This window comes from Prionailurus bengalensis, chromosome A1 (assembly GCF_016509475.1).
Source record: "Prionailurus bengalensis isolate Pbe53 chromosome A1, Fcat_Pben_1.1_paternal_pri, whole genome shotgun sequence".
NCBI classification, from domain to species: Eukaryota; Metazoa; Chordata; class Mammalia; order Carnivora; family Felidae; genus Prionailurus; species Prionailurus bengalensis.
In genome coordinates this window covers 82,768,461-82,792,101 of record NC_057343.1, presented here as the reverse complement: position 1 = coordinate 82,792,101, position 23,641 = coordinate 82,768,461, and the positions used below count along the sequence as shown (strand labels likewise).

The 23,641-nt window shown below is 57.0% G+C and overlaps 1 protein-coding gene across 3 annotated transcripts; it reads right to left on the bottom strand.

Annotated features, from left to right (window-relative positions):
• Nucleotides 1–4,513: 4,513 nt before the first annotated feature.
• GRK1 (G protein-coupled receptor kinase 1) lies at nucleotides 4,514–20,519 on the bottom strand. 3 transcript variants are annotated; one of them, XR_006297804.1, is made up of 8 exons: nucleotides 19,662–20,519; nucleotides 18,230–18,357; nucleotides 15,310–15,467; nucleotides 14,515–14,598; nucleotides 11,610–11,734; nucleotides 9,521–9,722; nucleotides 5,487–8,469; nucleotides 4,514–4,907 (listed from the first exon to the last, which is right to left on the bottom strand). XR_006297804.1 is itself a non-coding variant. In XM_043583588.1 (7 exons), the coding sequence occupies exons 1-7, from the start codon at nucleotides 20,358–20,360 to the stop codon at nucleotides 8,171–8,173; spliced, it is 1,695 nt and encodes a 564-aa protein (XP_043439523.1). In that variant the 5' UTR covers nucleotides 20,361–20,519; the 3' UTR covers nucleotides 4,514–8,170. The 3 variants fall into 3 exon arrangements, 1 of the variants encoding a protein (XP_043439523.1); XR_006297803.1 differs by having other exon boundaries at nucleotides 4,514–5,724; nucleotides 5,811–8,469; XM_043583588.1 differs by having other exon boundaries at nucleotides 4,514–8,469.
• Nucleotides 20,520–23,641: the final 3,122 nt, after the last annotated feature.

Below are 23,641 nucleotides of genomic sequence, written 5' to 3'. Positions count from 1 at the left end.
ATTTGTACGATTTTATTTCACAGATGAAAAACAGGCCCCCAGAATTTAGATAATTTTTCCAAAGTCAAGTATTTGGCTAACGGCAGAGACAAGATATAAACCAGGTCAGCCCAATTTCAAAGCACAGTTACATCTTCTAAGTGGGAAAGCACGTATTTACCTGAGTGCAGGCATTTAAGCTTACATTCACGAAGCAGCCAGAGAATTTTTACTAAATTCCTCTGTGCACGAGACACATGTGCCGGGCCACGGACAGGCCACACAGACCGGCCCTTTAAGAATACTGCAGCTAGAAGTGAGAAACAGAAGTAAACATGCAGTTAGAATCCAGAACTAACTAACTAACTAATGCAGAACTAACAGGGGTCCCCACGGGTGGGCCCAGACGGAGGGAGACCCATGCCTCCCAACCATGGAGGATGGACGGCCTCGCCCCCCACGCGCACCTCTGGGCCCGGGGACACGGAGATCAGGGCTTCTGGCCCATGGGAGGGCGGGAGGACATCGGCTGCCACAATTCTGGACCGTGTGACACTTCTCCATCATTCCAGCCAGCAGGAGCCCTGGGCCTGAGGGCCCCCCGCAGCACATAGGACACACGGGTGCACAGACGCAAGTGGGGGACAGTGTGGGGCAGGGGTGCATCTGGCCATCAGTGCTGACAACTGCCCCGGATGCCCACCTCCTCCCTACACTGGCCCAGCACCCCCTTGTCTCACTGCCTCTCAGGTTTCCAGCTCAGGCTTTGGAGGAACCGAGATGGGAAGACGCAGGGATGTCTACTGTCTCACTTGCCACAGGCCCCCCTCCCTGAAGCCACTGAACAAGGAAGGGAATAGAAGAGTCTGGTGCACCAGCCGGAGGCCCCACACTGCAGCGGGGTTGGTGGGGGGCAGCGAGGGTGGCAAAGTTGGGGAAGGGCCTTCCAAAGGCTCTAAGAACCAAAAGTTTGATTCTTTTGGGCAAGAGCAGTGTGTGAAGCAGCAGCGGGAAGGATGACCGTGATACCTGTCCGTTCTACTAGGAAATACATTCTCTCAAGACAGGTGTTCCCTCGTTCAAGCAGCGTCCAACTCCAGGCAGGTCCACAGCACACATGTGTTAAAGGAGACTGCATACACTTGACTTCCCAACACTGGTCAGCACCTGCTCCCTGCCAGGTCAGGCACCTGCAGGGCACAGCACTCCTCCCCTGCCTGTCTCTCACCCTCCGGCCCCATCCTCTGCAGGACTTGCTGGGGGACCCATCACATCAGGAAAACCAGTTTATTTGAGCAGACAGGGGCAGCCAGCTCTGGGGACAGGGACGTGGGGGCTCCCAGCTCTGACAAGAGCAGGACTGGAAGAAGCAAAAGTAGCCAGGAGCCACCTTAGTCATCCAGAGTCTGTTTCCTTTGTTTGTTGGGGAACCATGGGCCTCCTGGCCCCCAGGCAGGTGCAGCCAAGCTCTTGCTCTCAGGGGAGTGAAGTACAAACTGCAAAACATGACTCCCTCCTGTAACCAAATGACCTTGAAATGAAGCTCGGGGAATAAATAATGTAGACAAGCAACCGGAGAAACGGCAGGTGGCAGCCCCAGCCTGTCTGTCCTCACCAGCGAGGTGGGGTGGGCCAGGAAATGGTCTTGGAGACATGAATTTTTTAAATTAAAAACACTGTCCAGCTTTGCCAGAAGGTCTTGTAAAAACGATCTCTCTATTGAGCCGAAGCAGAATCAGCCATGTCCCAGATGTCTTGTGTTTCTGGTCCCTGGGCTCACGCACCACCCGCCCCCATAAACATGAAGCCCACCGAGATTCCCTGGAGCAGGAGCCCCTTCCTGGCCTTGGACTCGGCAGCCTCGGGCTTGTCCGATGTCTTCCGTTTCCACCACACCGCCTGCCGAGTGCAGCCTGGACGCTGGCCTGCTGATGTGGAGAATGCACCCCTCGCAGGCTCCCGTGCCCATGACACCTATTAAATATTAAGTGGTGACGCTCCAGGGATAGGCAGCCGCCCCCAGGCATCCCCGGAGTCAAGGGGGCCACCAGGGCACCAGCACCGGGAGCCCCCCCTGGCCAGGCCCGGGTGGGTCCAGTGCCAGGCTGCAGCGCCCCCCACTACTCCCATTCAGCCCTGCGTGTCGCCCTCATCCGTGCATCCTGGAGGCAGAGGGCTGAACTTGCAAACACGTTTCTACGGTAACCGGGGAGGTGGGGTTTACTTTCCACACACTCGAAGCCTCTTTGTCGTCATTTTACGTGGTCTGGGTGGTGCCTACGAACCCAGCTCACATTAGTGATGAAGTTCACGTTTCCAAATTGAGGTCCACTCCGCGAATCGCCTGCTGGCAGCGGGCCTGCCCATCAGCACGGTTTCCAGGTGAGGCCCGGCCTGCGGGCGAGGACAGAGTGGAGCCCAGGAGGACCGCGTGGGAGTGCGCCAGCGGGCCACAGCAGCGTGTGCAGACGAAGCCGGTCCGGGGGCGGGGGCGAGGGTTGGCCAGCGCCCCTGCTGTCCTGCGAGCACGTCTCTGTCCCGCCGTCACCCAGGCCCGCGTGGGCTCTCCCACGAGCCAAGACGGCGCGTCCCCGCATGTCCTGCCCGCCGCGCTGGCTCAGTGCCCTCGCCCGGCGCCCCGCCCTCCGCTGAGAATTCGCGCCGCATCTGCGCACACATTTCGTACGTAACTCCTCCTGATGTATGGCGGCCACGGCGGCCATGGCGTCCCAGCCGCGTGCTGCCGGGTCGGGTGGGGGGAGCGGGTTTCCTCCGGGAGGAGCGGGTTTCCTCCCTCTGTCCTCATCAGGAGAGGGGACAGGGAGGGACTCATACCCGGGGGGCGGAGGGCGAAAGCTCAGGCCCACAGTCAGCGCCAGGTCACCGCCGAGGGCAGGTGGTGGTCAGGACCCACTCAGCTTCGTGGGCCGTGGGCGTCCCTTGTGGACGGGCCTTGTGTCACCACTCCTTCGCGCCCTCCTCCCAGGGCCGCGTTCCTCTTTGCCGGCCAGCGGCCCCTCCAGCGCCGGCCTGGGTCACCCGCAGTCCGGGGCCAACCAGCTGCGTCCCCCTCCCCACCCCAGTCTTTCTCGGTGCGTCCTGTGTGCTGCACGCGTTCCAGCCGTCCTCACAGGTGGCGCGGGGGGAGGATGGGAGTACACTGCCTCCGGAACCCGTGTGGGCTTCCTGCCTTCCTGAACTGGGAAGGTGGCTTTCGCTCCCAGGCCCCCAGGGCAACACGCAGTCCCAGTCTGAACTGCCCTGTGCAGGGTTGGGAAGAACGAGTCCCCATCGAGGTCCCCGTTGCCTTGGGGACCTACAGGAATGAACACCAGCCAGACCCGCTGCCAAGAGCCCACAAGACAGCCCTGCCAGCCCCCGTGTCCTCCCTACTAACCTGAGCCCTGTTCGTCCAGGGGCTCCTAGGACCCTGCACAGACGATGAGCAGGAAAAGGGTTTAATCTAATTTACAACGACTGCCAGGTCATCCAAGGCCATGAAGGAAGTGTTTGCTAGCCCAGGGGGACAGTTGTCTCCCAGCACCTGACACAGATGTGGGCACAGCAGGGCACGAGAGGGGCATGGGACAGGTCTGTCCCTGGGGCCACACACAGGCCACCCATGGAGAGCAGAGCACAAACAGGAAAAAGACAGAGTGCCGTGCTTCTCTGCAGCACCTGGTATGATACTCAGTACATGCACTTCCCGCCATGCACAGCAACTCGTCCTGCCCCGGTCTCTGTCAGCCACCGTGTCCGTCAGCACTGTCCCGCACAGCATCTAGTCCCCCTCATTAAATCCCAGGGCCTGCCCAGGGATTGTGGCTGTCCAAGGCAGCCACAATGCCACTCACTTAAGCGGTGTCTCAGACAAGTGTGTGGTGCAGGTTTGGGAGAGAGGGGAACCAGACCTATAAAAACTAACTACTGAGTAGCAGAGTAAAACCACACTATCACAATGGTAGGGTACCAGGTGGAGGGGTGTGTGTCCATGTGCTCAGGAATTCTCAGTCTGACAAGTAGAGACACTGCAAGCAATTTTTATTTTTTAAATATTTTTTAACGTTTATTTATTTTTGAGAGAAAGAGACAGAGCGAGCGCGGGAGAGGAGAGAGAGAGGGAGACACAGAATCAGAAGCAGGCTCCAGACTGCATACTGTCAGCACAGAGCCCGACGCAGGGCTCAAACCCATGAACCTTGAGATCATGACCTGAGCCAAAGTTGGACGCTTAACCCACTGAGCCACCCAGGTGCCCTGCAAGCAATTTTTAAATCTGGTAGTCATAAAGAGGTGAGAACGGAGGTAAATTGTGTATGTGCATGTGTATATTGTGGGTACGTGTGTATCTGCACAGGTGTGTATATGCATGTGTGTGCGCGTGCATGTGTGTATGCATATGTGTGTGCATGTATGTATCTGCACAGCTGTGTGTGCATGTATGTGCACATGTGTGTGTATGCATAGATATGTGCTTGTGTATGTGTGTACATGTGTATCTGCACAGGTGGGTGTGCATGTATATGTGCGTGTATGTGTGTGCATGCATGTGTGTGTGTATATGTGTGTTTGCAGAGGTGTCTGTATAGGTGATTTTGAAAAAAAAGAACATAACTAGCATTCATATTATAATCCAGAATCCATTATGTTTTCCCTTTTTGTCTTTTTCTGCTTGAATAGAAACTGCATTTTTTTTTTACAAACAAAAAGTCGTGCTGAGTCGTTCTGATCCCAGTACCCCCAGGGTCCCTCTGCTGCCTGGCCTCCTTCCATCCTTGGGAAAAACCCAGTGGGTGCCATCTTCACCACGATGTATGTCACACCCCATGACAGTGAGTCTCACCAGGGTGTGGCCAGGGTCACAGATGCCCAAGTGCCAGGCACCCTGCGGCAGGGGTCCAGGCCGGTGTCTGAAGACCCCTTGGCAGCTATGGTGTGGGACAAGAGGAGCGGCAATGAAGGCATCTCTGCAGGGGAACCTCATCGGCCTAGTGTGGGCAGCCCCCAAGACAGAGACAAGCCTGCAGGCTAATTAGATCCCTGACGGCCCCCAAGACCCATGTCAGGGCCAGCCCCGCGGTCCAGGCTGGAGCTGGGGGGAGGGCCTCACGTGTGGGGGACAGCCAGCCCCCTGGGAGGGTGCCAGGTTGGGGGACTGGGACTGGAAGACCACCCACAGCAGAGATCCCCCGAGACTGTGAAGAAACCACCGGCAGGCACTGACCCTTCCCCCGCCCACCACCGCCGGGACCCCCAGGAGAGCTGGGGGAGGGATGTCCCACAGGAGGTCGCAATTTCCACAGGCACTGGGCATCCTAAATTAGCGCCTTGAGACCACTGTTCAAGTGTGTGCAGGGTCGCCTGTAGGTAGGGGAGCAGGGGGCAGGGGCATTGAGGCCAGCTTGAGTTTTATGGGCTTGGGAAAGACCTCTTCCAATGACGGAAAGACCGCTGAAGTCACAACTATGCCTGACAGACCTGCTGATTCAGAGGAATTAGTTACTTACACGTGAAGCATTTCAGCAACAGGCGCCAGATCACAAACTGGATAATTTGGGACACGCACTAAAAACAGTATTTGCTGTTCATCTGAAATTCAAATGCATCCGATGTCCTGTGTTTTATCTGACCATCTGGCCATCAGACGCAGGCAAATGGGCCCCCCTGGCAGACGCCAAGGGGCTTCAGGCCAGGCCTCCATCCACACAGCTGCTGGAATCACTCTTTGTTCAGGGCCATGAGAACCTAGAACAGATTAAATGGGTTTATAAAAGCCAGAAACAGGTCCTTGTTGCACCACAAGGTAGTGCAGTGACACATATGGCCATTACCTAGCCCACGTGCACCTTTCTGGAAAACAAAGCAAGACTGGGTGAGGGTGATTTGCCCGCCGACAGCCCCATGTCCCTGGTCCTGGGCGCCTGCAGAGATGCTCCAGGTCACACACCAGAAAGCACTGGGCGTCTCTCCAGGCCCTTCCAGAACAGTTTTTGCCTCTGGCGGGCCACATGCACAGCCAGGAGAGAAGGATCTTTCTGGTCCAAGGGTGCTTTAAAGGCAGAGGCTTCATGTCATACGGTCCTCAGAAGCACAGGCCAGATTTTCTCCACCACCTGGCTGGCCTCTGCACGGCCACACACGACACGGCCCTGCGCCAGGCAGGTGTGGGGGCCAGAGTGGCAACCCTCCAGAGCTGTTGGCTGCAGGACCCACTGGTCCCCTGAGGGCAGAGAGCAGAGGACTACACACGGACTTCTGCAGGCAACAACCCCCCCAGCACTCAGTGTTGACAGTCTGAGGGTAGGAGCACCCCAACACAGGGTTGACAGTCTGAGGGTGGGAGTTACTTGAACACAAGGACGACAGTCTGAGGGCAGGGATGCCCCAATATACTTGGGATTGACGGTCTGAGGATGGGGGCACCCCCTGAGGGTGGGGGTTCCCCAAACACTCGAGGATGATAGTCTGAGGGCAGAGATGCCCCAAATACTCAGTGTTGACAGTCTGAGGGCAGGGGCACCCCTGAATACTTGGTGTTGATAGTCTGAGGGCGGGGGTGCCCCAAACACTTGGTGTTGATAGTCTGAGGGTGGCGGTTCCCTGAACACTCAAGGATGACAGATCGAGGGCAGGGGTCCCCCAAACACTCGGTGTTAACAGTCTAAGGGCGGGGGTACCCCAACACAGGGTTGAGAGTCTGAGGGTGGGGGTTCCCCAAACACTTGAGGATGACAGCCGAGGGCAGGGGTTCCCCAAACACTCAGGGATGACAGTCTGAGGGCAAGGGGACCCCTGAACACTTGGCGTTGACAGTCTGAGGGTGGGGGCACCCCAATACTCAGGGTGGACTCTCATGAGATAGCTGGGAAAGGAAGCAGTGACCCCAGGACATGTGCTAAAACTAGGTAGGACTCCCTCTTTTGCAGCCCCTGGCAGGACCCAACGTCAGCCCCACTTGACAGGTAAATGCTGTGGTGTCTTCTGACACTCCCAGGGGGAGTCTTCCCACGTGACCCCCACACACAATCCAGCATCTCACAGCCACGTCATGTGGCTCTCTGCATGGACCAGCATGTGACACAGTGTATGAGTTGCAAGGACTCAGAAGTTATTTCCTAAGGAAAAGTAGACCCTTCTGGAAACTTCAGGCCCTAAATCTCAGCTCCTCCCCAGGGGCTCGGCCCCACCTGAGCCCCCTGGGCAGTCTCGGGTTCCAAGGCCAATGCCACCAAATCCCAGCCCAGGAGTGAACGTCATCTGGAGGCCACTACAAAGACTGTGTTCTTCCAGGCAGGACGCACGTGGGGATTCTTGGGGTTAAAGGTGAAGCTGGAAACACGGACCCAGTGAACACGGGGCCACAGGCCAGAAGGAGGGCATACTTGTGCTCGTAAGGGTTAGGACCCCAAAACTCCAGTGCTGTTGCCTCTGGGGATTCCGACAGGGTCTGGCCCTAGCCATCAGCCAGAAAACCCCATGTTGCAAGACCAGCCGGCCCCAAGCTTGCCCAGGACGGGAGCACGGGAAAGGGCTTTGCCAGGAGGCAGAGTCCGGTGGTAAGCTGTTGCTTGGGCCGGAGAACGGCACACCCAGATGCCATCGGCTGGAGATATTCTCAGGACACAGAGAAGCTGAGGGGGAGGCTGCTGCCGTCGCCTTCATCCCCAGAGCCCCCGTCCTCCCTCCTCTGGGACACTGGGCCGCAGCCTGGGTGACGCAAGCCCTGGGAGACTGCGCCCCCAGCGCCTGGCAGATGTCAGCATGTCCAACATGCAGGTGGTGGGTATCTCAGGCCCTGGCAGCAGGCAGGTGGTGGGGGGCACAGTCTGGGCATGAAGGGGGGCACCAGGCCTCTCCACTGGTGTCCGTGAGCCTGCGGGCCATGCTCTGCCAACTCCTGAGCCAACAAGGAGAATGCCTCCCACCTGGGAAGGTGCAGTTAAGGTGCAGGAAACATATACCAAAACGCCAAGCAATGCTTTGCCCGGACGGCTGACCCGGCTGCCGGCGGGGATGTCCACAAGAGCCCTCGAGTGGGACGTGCCATCTGAGAACCACAGTTGTGTCTCTGAGTGAAATGGGGCAGAAGAAGCAGACTATTTACGGGCTGGGCTCCTGAGCTGGGCCGGGACATCTGGCCACTCCTTGCCTTTCTCTGGTGGCTCACAGAGGCCTTCTTGCCCCTGCACACCTAGGAAACCAGACACATCCCGGACTTGGACGTGGGGGCTGCCTCCTCCACGGCGACCCCCTTCATGTCGTCAGGCATCTGCCCGTCAGAGCGCCAGACGTTCAGCTCCGCGAACACGCCCGTCTCGATCATCTCCTCCTGCCAGGGAATGGGGCAGTTGCCAGTCGCGAACTCCTGGAAGAACTCAGTATCGGCTTTGTCGAAGGCCACGCCCTTGACCGTGGAGAAGGCGCCCACGTCCTGGATGTTCTTGGCATAGACTGTCCTGGAGTCTGGGATGAAGGGGGGTGTCAGCATCCCTGTGAGGAGACAGAAAACAGGGATGGGAAATGCCGAAAACAGAAGGAAACGGCCGTGTGCTCAGCGAGCAGGGCTGCCCTTCCAGGATGTCCGAAGGCTCAGGATGGGTGTCCGGGTGCCGCACAGCACGCTGGGCGGGTGTGAGGGTCTTAGCATCCAGGCAGGATGCGCCTCCTGGGCGCCCATGGCGAAGGAACAGCCTGCTCTGGTCTGTGTCCTCACACCTGCCTCCCAGGGGGCTTCCTTGTCTGCAGGTGCAACACCTCGAACCCAGCACAGTCAGGCTGAGCATCTCGCTTTCTTTCCAAAGCCGGCTTGTCTCCCAGCCCGCTCGGGAGCCAAAGTCCTTCAGTCACCAATATACAACACTAGCCATGTGACCCCCGTGGCCGCACCACCCGCCCTTCCCTTCAGTGTGGGCCCCGGGCTGAGCCACCTGCCAGACCGGTGGCATGGCCTGAGGAACACCCCCCCTCAGGCCCCAGATCTCCTGGCTCCCATCTTCCCTACACCAGCACCACCATCCAGCCACAGAGCCCCCTCCCTGCAAAAGCAACTCCTCTCCTTTGGGCATCTGACGCTTGGGGCTCCGGTAGGGAGTCGCAGCTCACAGGCCTTACCGTAGGCTCGGGGCTGGGGCTGCGTCTGCACACGCTCACCTACACGTGTGTCCCACAAGGGACACCTGACAACACAGACTGACTGAAGAAACGAGGTTCTCCCAAGACGACGGCTTGAGGGATCCTGCCTTGTCTTGGATCAGGGGCTCCTTGAAAGTACAGGGTGTGGAAACCCACAAGCACAGGTGTGGATCTTCAGTTCAAAGGTGGGCAGCACCCCAAGCATCCCACCCAACACCAGCCCGAGAAACCTCTGTGTGGACAGAGAAGTGGGGACGGTGGGTTAGTTGGGGACAGGAGGCCACGGGGCATCTCTGCTGGCATCACTGCAGAGCTCAGGAGGTGCCAACAGGGCAGGCAGAGCAAGCAAGGACCTCCCGCCGGACCTGCCCCCTGCGGCCCCCCAGATCCAAAGGCGAGAGGACAGTACCGGCCTCCAGCTGTCTCCAGTTAATGTCCTTAAAGAGGGGGTTGGCGCGGAGCCCGTCACAGGTCCCGTCTCTGAACCCCAGGCGCTTCTCAGGGTCCTTCTCCAGCAGCGCCTCGCAGAAGTCCTTGCTGGCCTGGCTGAACTTGTCCGAGTACTTGACGGGCTCGGAGAGGACCCTCTGTCTGAGCTCCTTGTTCTCTACCTGCACAGGGGATGCGCCATGTCACGTCAGGCCCACGGAGCCCATGCAGGCCAGCACACCGCCCAGGAAGACACTAGCCCAAGGTAATGGCTGACCCTGCCATGACCGGGCCCCCGGTGTTGGTCAAGGTTGGGGCACTCTGGTTGATGCTGCGGTGCCTCTACATAACCATTCCTTACCCACTGTGAAAATGAGAAAGGTAAGAGAAAGAGCCAACTTTGCAGACAGAGCTGGCAGAGACCTCCTGACTGGGTGGAAACTGAGGGCGAGTTTGAATCCGCTTTATGGAGTATAGTTTCCACACCACAGGACCCCATTCCCAGTGACCAGGGGGCCCTACGATGACCCCAGATGCACCCTGTGCCCTTTGCAGCCCGTCTTCCCCTCCCAGCTCGGCAAACGCTGGCCGTGTGCTCTCACCACACGTTAGATCCACCTTCCTAACACTGTGCAGACACAGGCTTACTCTTCATTTGCCATCGCAGGTCTGACACCCAGCTGGCCACGGGCCGTGGGACACACAGTGGGCCACCGTGGGCCCACTGCACACTCTGTGCCTGGCTCGTCAGGCTCGCACACACGGAAAACAGGGCCTCTGGTCAGGGCCGTGGGGTCAGTGAGAGCTCTGTGCTGGGGCCCCCGCTTTATGCGGATCCCACAGCACTGGCTCTTCTGCGTGGTTGCAAGTCAGGAGAGAAAACGAGTTAGTAGCGATCAGGGCGGCCGTGCAGAGCCACAGAGTGGCCGGCTGTGTTAGCTGTGCGAGGACTCTGCTCCTGGAAGACTGGGTGTCTCAGGACCAGGGTGACCTGGGGACGGACACGTTCGGGACCCCGGCAGAAGAAAGTGAATGGCGTGACCTCCAGGCAGGCCCGGGGCCGCCTAAATACTGCTGTTCCCACCAGGCCCTGGAGACGCCTCCTGCCCGCCCTGCCTCCTCAGCCCCAGCTCCCCGCATGCCCAGCGGCCCACCCCCAGAAGAGGCTGGGTTTCGAGCAGGCGGCGAGCCCCCCAGATACCATCTTTGGGGGACACTGCAGTGTTTACAAATGGCAGCAGACTTGCTGGCACCACTTCCCCAACAGCATTCGCTCCTACACGTCTCTGTGACATTTTGGTGATTCTCACAGTATTTCAAACATTTTCATTATTGTTTTATTTGCTATGGTGATCAGTGATCACAACCTGCTGAGCTCCCAGTTAGCTGTAAGTATTTGTTAACTAAGGTACATGGACTGTTTTGGACGGAAAGCCACTGAACACTCAGCAGCCTGTAGCATGTGGACATGTGACCTTTACACACACTGGGAAACCAGAAAGTTCATTTGACTTGCTTTACTGTGGCATCTGCTGTGTCATGGTGGTCCGAGCTAGACCCCGGGTGTCACTGAGGTAGGCCTGTGTTTGTGGTTTGGGTGGGTTGGGGTAACAGCACCCTGCAGACTCTGGGGCAGATGGTGCAGGAGAGAGGGTGGGGGGCCAGGGGCAGGGCACAGAGACGCGAGGCCCACTGCCCTCTATTCAGAAAGGTTGCAGTGCTGGAGGGGGCGACAGTGAGCTCGCTGGTCTGCCGTGGAAGGCAGGGGGGGACAAGGCCGCACCCCCATCCCTTTTAGACCAGCTTGGCCCCAGGTGGGCTGAGTGCTGCTCGTGGGGAGGGGGATTGGGGAGGCCCAGGCACGGCTGGTTCTAAGACACATCTCGGTGTGGGGAGCTCCACGACACGAGGCCACCACATCCCCTCCCTTGCCCACGAGAAGCCTAGTGCCCAAGATCTGAACAGCACTTCCCCCGCCACAAGCAGGGTCACCGTGGGGCAGCTGCAGGACACCTGCTCCTACGACCCCCACGAGTGGGCCATCACAGGATGACAGAGTGACCTCCTACCTTCTCCCCGCGGGCGCGGAAGGGTCCTCTGGCCGCGATCATCTCGTACAGTGTGACCCCCAGGGCAAAATAATCCACAGAAAAGTCGTACTCCTCACCCTGCAAGAGCTCAGGGGCCATGAAACCTGCCGGGCAACAGCGCAGACTCAGACTCAGCACGTGGTAGCAATCACTCACCCGGCCCCAGTGGGCACGGAACCGGTGTCCCACATGCACGACCACAGGCTTCACATGCAGACCTTCCCTTCTGGACTGCATGTGCAACAGCACTCCCAGCCCACGGCCAGTAAGTAGTTAGAGCCCCCAGGTGTCACAACCCAAACTCTCTGGACACTGCCAAGTGTCCCCTCCCGGCAGAACTGCCCCTGCTTGAGAACCACTGCCGTCCACATCACATGAGCTGTGAGGCCCCATCTTCCCTGTGGCACACCACAGCAGATGAGCAGAGTGATGGTCCCTCAGAACCACAGCAGACAGACAGAGTGATTGGTCCCTGAGACCACAGCAGAGTGATGGTCCCTGAACACAGCAGACAGAGAGGCGGTCCCTGAGACCACAGCAGACAGACAGAGAGGTGGTCCCTGAGACCACAGCACACAGACAGTAACAGTCCTCCCTTGCCACTCAGGTACAAGTGTGACCTGTGGAGTGGTGGGTGTGTGGTCAGAGATAGGCACTACCCGTTGATTCTGGAAAAGGGCACAAAAGGACAGAGTGAGTCCCAAATGTTCCAAATCCAGATGCCTACCACTGCCCCACCTGTTCCCATGTCAGGTCAGCCACATTTGGGAAGTTGGGGCCACGTCGGGGAGCCCCACATTGTGAAGGTCCACATCCCTGAAAGCAAGCTCTGGGCCTCCACTCCCTACCTGCCACTGTACGGAAGCCAGCCAGCACATGGGAAGGGTGGACAGGCCAGTTTCTGGGACCCACGGTCCACTCCCCGGGGACCAGGGGTCGGTGCTATGGTCTAGGTGCAGGTGGCTTCTGTTCCTGACTGCTTCAGACATTCCAAGGGAAGCAAATCTAATGTGTCTGTTGATTTCCTGTCCCTCCAGGCCCTCAGTATACCATGTTCATGGCCAGGTTCCAATAGGTGGTGTGCTCAGCAAGGCAGCCAAGCTGATATGACCAGAGATTCACCTGTTCCTGACAGGTTACAGGAGTCAAATCCCACAGACCCTCCGGGACCTGACACCCCTTCACCCCTTTGTAGGTCCTGCTTTTCAGGAACTGAAAAGACTCCAGACTGCTCAAATGCTATAAGAAAGATGTGTTTCACTGGCCACAACTTCTAGGTTGAAACAAGGTCTAGGAGAAAGGCCAGCCAGGCCACAGGGAGAGGATCAATTTCTGAGCAAACACGCCAGTGGTGCCTCTGCTCTGCTTCCCAACTTGGTCTGGGTGACACATCGTTTTGTATCCCCAGGACCTACGTGGCATCCGGGAAAGAGCAAGCACGAGTGAACATTCGTCACCTGAATGCACAGGTGAGTGAGTGAGTGAGTGAGTGAGTGAATGAGTGAGTGGGCAAATGAATGAATGAATGAGTGAACACTCCACTGTCTAGTTACTAATTCTTCCCCGCGTTGACCCAGCCCCGTGTCCGTGGGGTCAGAGGGCACGCTCACATCCCCTCCACGCAGGGGTCACAGCCTGCTGACTGCGGCCATAGCAGGCAGGGTGCAGAGTGGCTGCTGGGGAGGATCCAGCAGGCGTCACCCCAAGCTCCACGGTAACCTCTGCTGGGCCTCTTTGTGGGTCACACCCTGCCCCTGCCCCCAAAGGCACAGAAGACGAGACCCTCTGCTCAGAGACAGGCCGCGGCCACAGGAAAGCCTGCGGGGCCCTCTGCTGGCCGGTGGGGCCCTCACACATGGGCCTGAATACCACCAGGGCCTGGAGTCAGACCACTTGGAATCCAGCCTGCGGTGCCTTATTCTCCACAGCCTTCTCCTAACGATTTGAATCACCCCAAAATATGTGGGGTGTTTCCACTCACACACTCACACTCAGGGCTGGAACTTCATAGACTCTGGCCAAGGACCTGGAAAACTCAAGATAGGACCTTCCCTAAACAAAGCCACAGGTGAGGACAGACCCACCGTGGCAGCTCCTCCCCAAAGCCAGATCAACCCAGGACAGGATCTGCTGAGGGTCCCTGGACCTTCCGGGACAGGGTGGGGCAGGGGGCTGACCCTCAGGTGCCCCTGGACTGCCGGCACTGAGCTCCCCCTGCAGCTTGGGCAGCTGTGCTATGCCCGCCCCGCCCCTGTTCCCCTGTTCCCAGGGTCTCCTGGGTTCTCTGCAGGCCTGGGCTGGGGGACGTGGGGGAGCAGCAGAATGTGTTGTGCACTGCACACACATACACACGCGCACACAGTGCACACACACTCATACACAAGCAAACACGGACACACGTGTGCGTGCGTACATACACAGCCGCGCACACACACAGGACGAGGGCAGCCCCCTCCCCTGAGGCCACCCCGCCTGCCTCACACCCTACCCAGGGCTCTCTTGGACAGGGAAGGCCCTGGCCACACTGCGGTGGGGGCTGGGTACCCCTCGGGGCTCTCCCAGGCTGCCCGCCTCGGTGGGGGTACAGCCGGTGATCCACTGAGCACAGACCCTCAGGGCTCCAGCCAACATGGTCGGGCTCCCCTCCAGACAAACACATTCCGCTGATGTCTGGAAAGCCACTGAAGGCAGAAGCTTCTATCTCAGAGGGTGTGACACGTCCGGACCAGCAGGCGGGAGGGGTCATCCCTGCGGTGGGTGCAGCTCTCGAGCTGCCGGGCGTGCCTGCTGGCCAGGCCCCGTGGTTTTGCTATTCACTATGACAGATGGGGACCCCCACGAACCCCTAGGGCCTCAGCCCCCACCCTCGCCCTCAGGTGCTAACCTGGGGTTCCTGCATAGCCCTTGGTCTTGGTCTGCCCGTCCTTCAGCTCCACGGCCAGCCCAAGGTCAGATATTCGGATATTACCTGAAAGCAAACATGGACTGAGGTCACACACAGCTCCACAGAACAAAGGCGCCTGGTGTTCCCAAGCCTGCAGGAGCCAAGGGCAGCCTCTGCCCACATGCGCACACACACACAAGGGCACACGTGCGCCCATGGGCACACACTCGCAGCACGGGCCCACCCCAGGGCGCCGAGGCCAGACTGCAGGGGCCCCAGCAGATCTGCGGCTGTGAGTGGGGGCACAATCCACCCAAACACCATTTTGAGAATGCCCACGTTTGCATGACTTGGTGACACAAAGGGAGGGTATCTAAGGGACATGAAGGAAACCTAGATCTCAATGTCACTTTCTGATGACAATCCCATAAAAGGCAGAACGAGTGACAGACCGAGGATTTATGATCAGGAACAAAATGTTAACCCTTCACCAAGAGTTCCACAGTTAACTCCTGAGTTAACTCCCTGTGATGCTTGGTGCCTAATTATGTACCAAATTTCAACTAAATCCATCAAAAACTTTAGAGACAATTGTGCAAAATGTATGAAATGAACAACAAACTTAAGATGCTTTTGGTGCCGTTTAAAGTTATAACACTCATCAAAACCGGCCCATCTCCCTACCAATGACCTGTCGGGCCACAGAGGAGAGTCTGGCAAGGGAAGGTCTGGAGGGGAAGTCAGGAGGGAGATACTGAGAAGGGGGAGGGCGGGAGGGGAGGGAGGCCACCTCACCATCATCATCCAGAAGTACGTTCTCAGGCTTGAGGTCTCGGTAGACGATGCCCCTCTGATGTAGGTGCTCCAGGCCGCTGACAATCTGGGCTATGTAGAACACGGCACGCGGCTCCTGGAAGCCAGGGCTCTCCTCATTCACGTTGTAGATGTGGTATCTGGGGGCAGACCACGCAGATGCCCATGCTTCTCCGGCACAACAACGTGCCCCCAGTTTCCATAGGAAGTAAGATCTCAGGAAACAGTGAGAGCCTCAAAATCCTGTTTTGTGTCGGCAAAGTGGTCATTGTGGGGCCTCGGCACCAGCCCTCAGAGCCTGCAGTGCCACCGCCATGGGGAAGGGCAGACAGGAGTGCACGGCTGTCCCTGCCTCCCCCACACTGGCCTGCAAAGCTGGAAATGGACCCCAAAGCCATCTCACCCGTGCCAGCCAAGGGAGGAAGGGCAGAGGGCGGTGAAGGAAGCCTGTGTGAGCGGCCTGAGGACTCAATATGGCGCCCCGGCAAGCGTGGCAGCCACCTCACCAAGCCCACGCACGCAGACTCCTGGTGGGCCTGCGGGACGGTCTCCTTCCTGCCTCCCTCCTCCCCATCTTTCCACTATCACGTCCTGCACAGAAGCAAGACCTGACGACCTACCAATAAAAGGAAACAAACTGTTTATACCAGATAGCAACCAGGGAGAGGCAGACTCAGAAAACAAGAGAGGAAACCTCACGTGAGCCAGACCATGAGAAAGCCAGGACAACAAACTAAATGGCGTTTACATTGAACTGGTATCATAATATAGTGTAGTGCACAGAGTAGTATAACGTAGTGTAGTGAAGTATAGTACAGAACAGCACGGCATCGAATAACGTAGCATAACGTAGCGTGGCACAGCGTGACGTGTGTAGCATGATGTAGCGTGGGAGAGTTAAGCAAGCATAACGGAGTAACGGAGTATAATGTAGGATGGTGCGGTGTGGTGTGGTATTGTGTAGTGTGGTGTAATACAGTATGGTGTGGTCGTGTACTGTGGAATATGCAGCGTAGTACAGTGTAGCATAGTGTGGCACAGTAGAGTACGGTATGGTGTAGCATAGAGTAGTATAGTGGCGTAGAGAGCCACACAGTGTAGTATGGTGTAGTGTAGTGTAGAAGGTGTCGTGTGTAGTGTAGCGTAATACAGAGTAGCATAGTATGGTGTGGCATGTTATGGCACAGTGTGGTATAGCACGGTAGTGTAGCAGAGAATGACATGGCGGTATAGTGTAGTGTGGCATGGTGCGGTGCGGGATGGCATGGTGCGATGTAGTATAGTATAATATAGAGCGGTGTGGTGTGGTATATTATGGCATGGTGGGGCATAGTGTAGTATGGTATAGTACAGTGAGATGTATCATATCATGTAGCAGGTTGTGGTCTAATATACTGTGGTATAATATAGTCGAGTATAGCGTAGCACAGTATAATATCATGCAGTGTAGTTCAGTGTCATATAGAATGGTATGGCGTATATCATACTACCGTGCAGTATGGGACAGTGTAGTATGGTGTAGTCTGGTCTAGTGTGGTTTAGTCTAGGGTAGAGTTGGGTCGTTTAGTATGGCACAGTACAGTGTCACGTAGCGTGGTGTGTTATGGGAGTCTAGCGCAGCGCAGTCTAGTACGGCATAGTGTCGTAGTATGGTGCAGTGTGCTGTAGTGTAGTATGGTGTAGCGTGGTACAATAGCACATAGTGTGGCACGGTGCGGTGTAGTGCGGCACACAGCAGCGTAGTGTGATGCAATACAGTATAGTAGAGCAGCACGGCAAAGTAGAGGGCGGTGTGCTGTAATATAGTATAGCATAGGGTAGTATGGCATCGTATAGTACCGTGTAGAGTAGTACAGTGTGGCATAGTGTGGTAGGGTGTAGCACAGGACAACGTAGAGTAGTATAGTGTGGTGCGGGGTACTACGGCATAGCATAGGACAGCATAGCGTAGTATAGTGTAGCACAGGACAGCGTGGTGTAACGTGGTGTAGGACGGTGCAGTAGAGGACGGTGTGGCGTGTCCAGTCCAGTCCAGTCCCATGTAGAGCAACGAGCTTAGGACAGTGCGATGTCATACAGTAGAGTGCAGTACAGCACAATGTCATGACCTTCTCTGCGCTTTCAGTCACGTTGCCTGTACTTCCTCTTCCGTGTGGCCTCACACGGGTTCCTTACTCAAGGCTCAGAATCCGCACCCAGGAGATGCGGCCGGCAAACACCTGACGGAGCTTCAGTGGCGACGAATCCAGCAGGAAGAATGAAGGCAGAGGGCTTGCAGGCAACACCAAGAGCGATGGCCCTGTTTGTGTGCCACGTGACTCTCCCGCAGGTGTGTGACAGTATTAACTTACTCCCCACAAGGCCCTGAGAACACCAGTGTTATTCTTCATCCCCGTTTTACAGACCAGCATGCTGAGGCAAGAGCGGGCAGGTTGCCCGACTTGCATCTGGGTCTTTCCCCGCCGAGGGCCAGTGGTCTGACTTCCCACGGGAGCCCAGAGCCAAGCTGTCAGGCCTTCGGCAAGTCCAGGCACCAGACACGCTGACAGCAAAGCCACAGCTCCTGAAGTCAGCCACGTCGTGTTTCCGTCTCTGCCGCCATCCCCAAGAGCAGGGCCCTCGCTCACCTTCCGTTCATCTGTCCCCCCAATGAGTGCTTGACCCACGGCACCTGTGCCCCACGCCCGCCGCCACACAAACCCCACGTCCACCGGCAACTAGAGAGCCGTGGGCCACCTCCCCACAACCCCGCGTTTCACCGCTTGGAGAGTCGGCAACCAGGGACCAGAGAGGAGCATGTTGATGGGGGGCAGGACTTCTCCTCGGGTGTTAGCATATTCTGTGCAGGTGGGACAGCCCCCAGAGCCCCAGGGCCCCTTCTCCAAGCCTGCCCCCTGCTTACCTCAGGTCGCCTCCGTTCATGATAGTTATCACCAGACAGAGGTCGGTTTTGGTTTCAAATGCATACGCCAGTGAGACTATAAACCTGCTGTGTACCTTTGCTAGAATCTTCTTCTCTACCATAGCACCCTGAAAAACAAGATCTCGAATAAGTACCCAGGTTTAAGCGGGAATGTGATGTCACCATAGAAGCCCAAGCCCCACAAGCCAGAAAACAGAAACAGAGTTACAAACGCATTTGAAGCAGCTTGCGCAACACAAAGCAACCACAAGTAACCTACACACGTGTCTCACTCGCCCCATCCCCAGAGACAAAATCCAGAGGACTCAGGCTTCCTGGAGCCTCCGGGAGGAGGCGGGAGTCAGACAGCCAGCCTTAAAAACGCCAGGTGAGGATCCCGCATGTCTGTGGCTGCCTGTTCGAGGCTTTCCTTCCAGTGCTTCCTTATGTCCAACCGGCTCGCCCCCTGCCACCCTGCCCTCCTCCCCGGGCCCCGGGGCAGCAGACGGCTGGGCACCCACCCTCGTCTGTTCATTTTCTATCTTCATTTTCAAACCTCACGATGTGCACTTAGAATGTCTTTTAAAGTTGCATTTGGGCAAGGAAAGCAGAGTTCCTTTTCCAAGGAGGTGCCCTCGATGGTTCAGGAGGCCCCTCTGCACCCACGCTGTGTGGACAGGTTCTGGGTTTGTCCTGCCAAGTGTTAAGTTCAGTGAGGACCCTGAACTTGGGACAGAAGACACCGTCGGGTGAGACCACGCCTGCTTGCTCCCGCAGCCCCATGTGGGGAGCGCTGGCAAGAAACGCAGTCACCCTTGGTGGCTGCTGTTTACCCCAAAAAGCTGTGTCTGTTCTATGCAGCGGGAGAGGATGGGAACCAAACGCAACAGGAGATGAGCTCAGCTTTCCCTGTCCTCCCTACAGGGAGTCTGACCCGAGCTGGGAACGGCAGACCCCAAGCGGCAACCCGCCATACCGTTGGCTCACCTGAGCCAGGAAAACATTCTAGTAACTGCCAGCTCTGGCTGGACCCCCCATGTGCTCCGTCAGGGCCCAAGTAAGGGCCCGAAGAGCCCCAGAAAGCCAGATTATGGGTCAACAGCCTCCCTCCAACACCAGCTCCTATATTTCATGGTGTTGGTGAAAACAAGAAGGCCAGCGGGATGCACGGTGCAGTCCACACCAACAACACAAAGCCCCCCTCTGAGGAGGGACCACGGCGACTCGCGTGTGTGTGCAGAGAGCTGGGGCCGGTGGCTCGGAGTGGCCACGCCGAGGGCCGGGCCAGAGGGGGCCTGTGCTCCGCTTGGGGCGAGAAGGCTGCCCACAGGGAGGGCCCAGCGTCCCATGTGGGGCTGGACGCGGTCCCAGGTGGCCCCCTGCGGGTCTCGGGGCGCTCCCTCCTGCCCGATGTGAGCGGCCAGCTGCCCACCTGGTACCCCTTCCTTTTCTTGAGTCTCTTTTTGTTGAGCTTCTTACACGCATACAACTTGCCGGTGGCCTTCATCTGGCAGGCAGACACCTCCCCGAAGCCGCCTTTCCCCAGGACCCTGAAGTCCAGAAACCAGTCCTCCCCGGTGGGCTGGGCCTCCAGCCACTTCCACTGCAGGAAGCGCTGGAAGTGCAGGCTGTCCAGGTACTCCTGGAAGGGCGCCTGGCTCAGGTACACCAGGGTCTCCTGCAGCAGGGGCCGGAAGAGCCCGTCCCCGCCCGCCACGGGCCCCTCCCGGGCCTGCGCCATGGTCCCCTCGTCCAGGAAGCTGCAGAAGAGCTCGGCCTGGGGGTCCAGGTACGCAGCCAGGATGGCGCGAGCCTTCTGTGGCCGGAGGTCATCGTCAGCAGTGTCGTAGTCCTCGATGTCCTTCCAGAGCTCCAGAGCCGGCGCATGCCTCTGGTCGGCCCCCAGGAACTGCTGGAACAGCCGCTTGCCGATGGGCTGCTCTGAGCACACACTCAGGAACGCCAGGTCCAGGCTCTCCCGGAGGCCCTGGCACTTGGACAGCGGGGGCAGCTTCAGCTTGGCCAGGTACTTCCTGTCCCGAGAGGATGGGCCGCTGCTCCCATCAAAGCTGCCCCGGGCAGCAATGAAGGCTGAGTTGGCCACCACCGTCTCCAGGGACCCGAAATCCATCCTGGCGCTGGCCTCCCACCGCGTCGGGCACGAGGGGCCTGACCTGCCGCCCTGGGTCCGTGCCCCCTGCCCTCCCCAGATGGCAGGCGTCCCAGCAGGTGCAAGGGTGACTGGAGGCCGTGCCAGGAGCCCAGGGGACCCAGCTGACGCAGCTCTGGCCAAATCCCAGCCCGGGGTCACAGAGCAGGTGCCAGAAAAAGACAATCCCCTAAGCGGCTTCCAATCGGATTAGACGGCCCGTCCTCGGGGCTCCCTCCTCCTGAGGGCCTGACAGAAAGGACAAACCCGGGCCCCGTTGCATCTGGCTGAAGCTGCCCTCAGCCTAGGCAGGCGGGGACACGTTTGTTTTCTCTAGACGACAGGAGACCAAACAGAAGGCAGAGGGGCCCAGGAGAAACCCTGATTTAGTAAAGATGGCTGGTGGTTTTCCCACTATATTTCATTTTTGTCTTAAAAAAAAAAGCAAGTGGGAAGAAAAACAGGTGATCATAGAAATTCACGTAGAAAAGGCAGTGAGAGCTCACAGGAGAACAGCCTCCTGGAGTGTCCATGGTTCCCTGCTGGCAGGGCAACTGTGGCTGTGTGGGGACCGGGCCTGACACGGACAGAAGCCTGCCCCCAGGTCACCTGCCAGCTCTGAGACCTAAGGTAACCCCGGCACCTGCCCAGGGATCAGCTCCACATCTGCTCCCTCCCCTCTCCTGGGCTGTGCCAGCAAAGCAGAATGCCTGTAGAAGCTTCAGGTGAGGTGAGGACCGAAGCAGGAGACCCCAGCTACACCCAGGGCTGAGGCCCCACACAGAAACAGGAGTGAGAGAGGGGTGCAGAGGCCAGCAGCACACCTGGGGGATCCTGGGGCACATACCTGGGGGACATCTGGGACACACCTAGAGATATACCTGGGGGGACACACCTGGGCCACATACCTAGGGGACGTCTGGAACACACCTGGAGGACACACCTGGGGGACACATCTGGGGGGCATCAGGACACACCTGGAGGTGTCCCACACACCTGGGACACACACCTGGGGGACACACGTAGGGGACCCTGGGGCACATACGTGGGGGACATCTGAGACATACCTTGAGGACACACCTGGGACACACTTGGGGCACACATCTGGGCACACACCTGGGGGACATGTGGGACACACCTAGGGGACACACCTGGGAGACGCAACTGGGGGGCATCTAGGGGACATCTGGTACACACCTGGAGGTGTCCCACACACCTCGGCACACCTGGGGCACACATCTAGAGGACACACCTGGGGAACACAGCTGGTACACACCTAGGGAACACACCTGGGGCACACACCTGGGGCACACACCTGGGGGACATCTGGGACACAACTGGAGGACACACCTGGGGGACACAGGGACCTCTAGGAGACACCTGGGGCACATCTGGGGATGCCAGGCCCAACAGAAGTGTCAGATTTGCAAAGGCATGGCCTTGTCTATCCAGTACACAACAGGTACTCAGTAAACGTGTGGGGAAGAAAAGGAACCAATTGGGGTTGGTTATAGTTTAAAGAGGGGAGGAAGTGAGGGGTTGCAGAAACAGGAATGCCTGAGCCCAGGGGCCAGGTTGCCCAGCCCACCCCTGTTCCTCCGGGGAGAAGAGGATGTTTGGGAGAGGGGTGTGGGTGAAAGGCAGGGGAGGCAGAAGTGAGGACTTGTGTATGAACAGAGTCCCCTGCCTTTAACCCCTCCCTGCCTACCCGGCAGGGTTCAAAGGACAGGGGTCACACTGCCTACCACACTTCCCAATCATGCCAGGCACACCAATCGCCTGGAGACCTTGCCAAAACAGACTCCGCTTCAGCGGCCTGGGGGGTGGGGGGCTGCGACTGTGCGCCTCTTCTAAGCTGCTCGGGGATGCAGTGGGCATGTCAGCGTGGTCCGCTCTGCTCCGGCACCCTCCTCTCCGTCACTGTACGTGAGACACAGAACAGATGATAGGCTTGGAACTGAGTAAACGGAGCCTCGACTTTATTCTTTTTCAAAAATATTTTTCAGGGGCGCCTGGGTGGCGCAGTCGGTTAAGCGGCCGACTTCAGCCAGGTCACGATCTCACGGACCATGAGTTCGAGCCCCGCGTCAGGCTCTGGGCTGATGGCTCAGAACCTGGAGCCTGTTTCCGATTCTGTGTCTCCCTCTCTCTCTGTCCCTCCCCCGTTCATGCTTTGTCTCTCTCTGTCCCAAAAATAAATAAACGTTGAAAAAACAAAAAAATATATATATTTTTCAAAAAACAATTTTTAAAACTAAGTATTCAAAACATGGAAGAAAATATTCCACTTCCTTTGCCTTTCTATAGAAGTCTTACAGTAGTCTTCTCTGTATCCACACAAAAAAATCTAGTTTGGACCTTGATAGGAATTAAACCTACATGTCAATCTGGGGAGAACTGACATCTTTACTACACTGAATCTTCCAACCTATGAATGTAATCTGTAACCTGTCTTCCCTCACCATCGTGAATATTTGAGCACACAAGTTCTGTACGTGTTGTATTGGATTAACACCTAAATATTCCTGTTTGTTTTGAGCAAATGTCAATCATAGTGTCATTTGGGACCCATGTGCTCATTGCTAGTAAATGAAACACAGTTGATTGGGGGGCGTTAACCTCGTAGACTTTGCCTTGCTGAACTCATGTATTCTAGATTTTTTGCAGAGTCTTTGGAATTTTCTACACATACAATCCTGTTGTCTGAAAATAAGGACCTTCATTTCTTCCTTTCTAGTCTGTTGCCTTTTCTTTTCTTGTTTATTCCACTAGCTGGAACGCCTGCCCAGCACAAGGCTGACACAGAGAAATGAGCGCAGAAGTCCATGCCTCATTATTGATCTTGGGGTAGACACCAGTCCTTCACCGCTAGAGAGGATGTTGGCTGTAGAGATTCTGTCAATGCTTTTAATGAAATTTTTGTCTATTCCTAGTCTGCTGAGAGTTTTTATCATAAATGAATGTTGAATTTTGTCAAGTGTTTTTTCTGCATCAGCTGGTATGATCACAGGATTTTTCTTCTTTGGCTTGTTAATGTGGGGTTTTACACTGATTGATTGTTTAATATCGAACCAGCTCCGCATCTCTAGAATATATCCCCCTTGGTCATGGTGTTTAATGCTTTTTATACATTGCTGGGTTCAATTTGTCAATAGTTGGTTAAGGAATTTTGTGTCTATATTTGTGAGGGATTTGGTCTGTAGTTGTTTTTGTTTCTTGAGCTGGCTTTGGTTTTGGTGAAGGGCATGCTGGTCTCATAAATC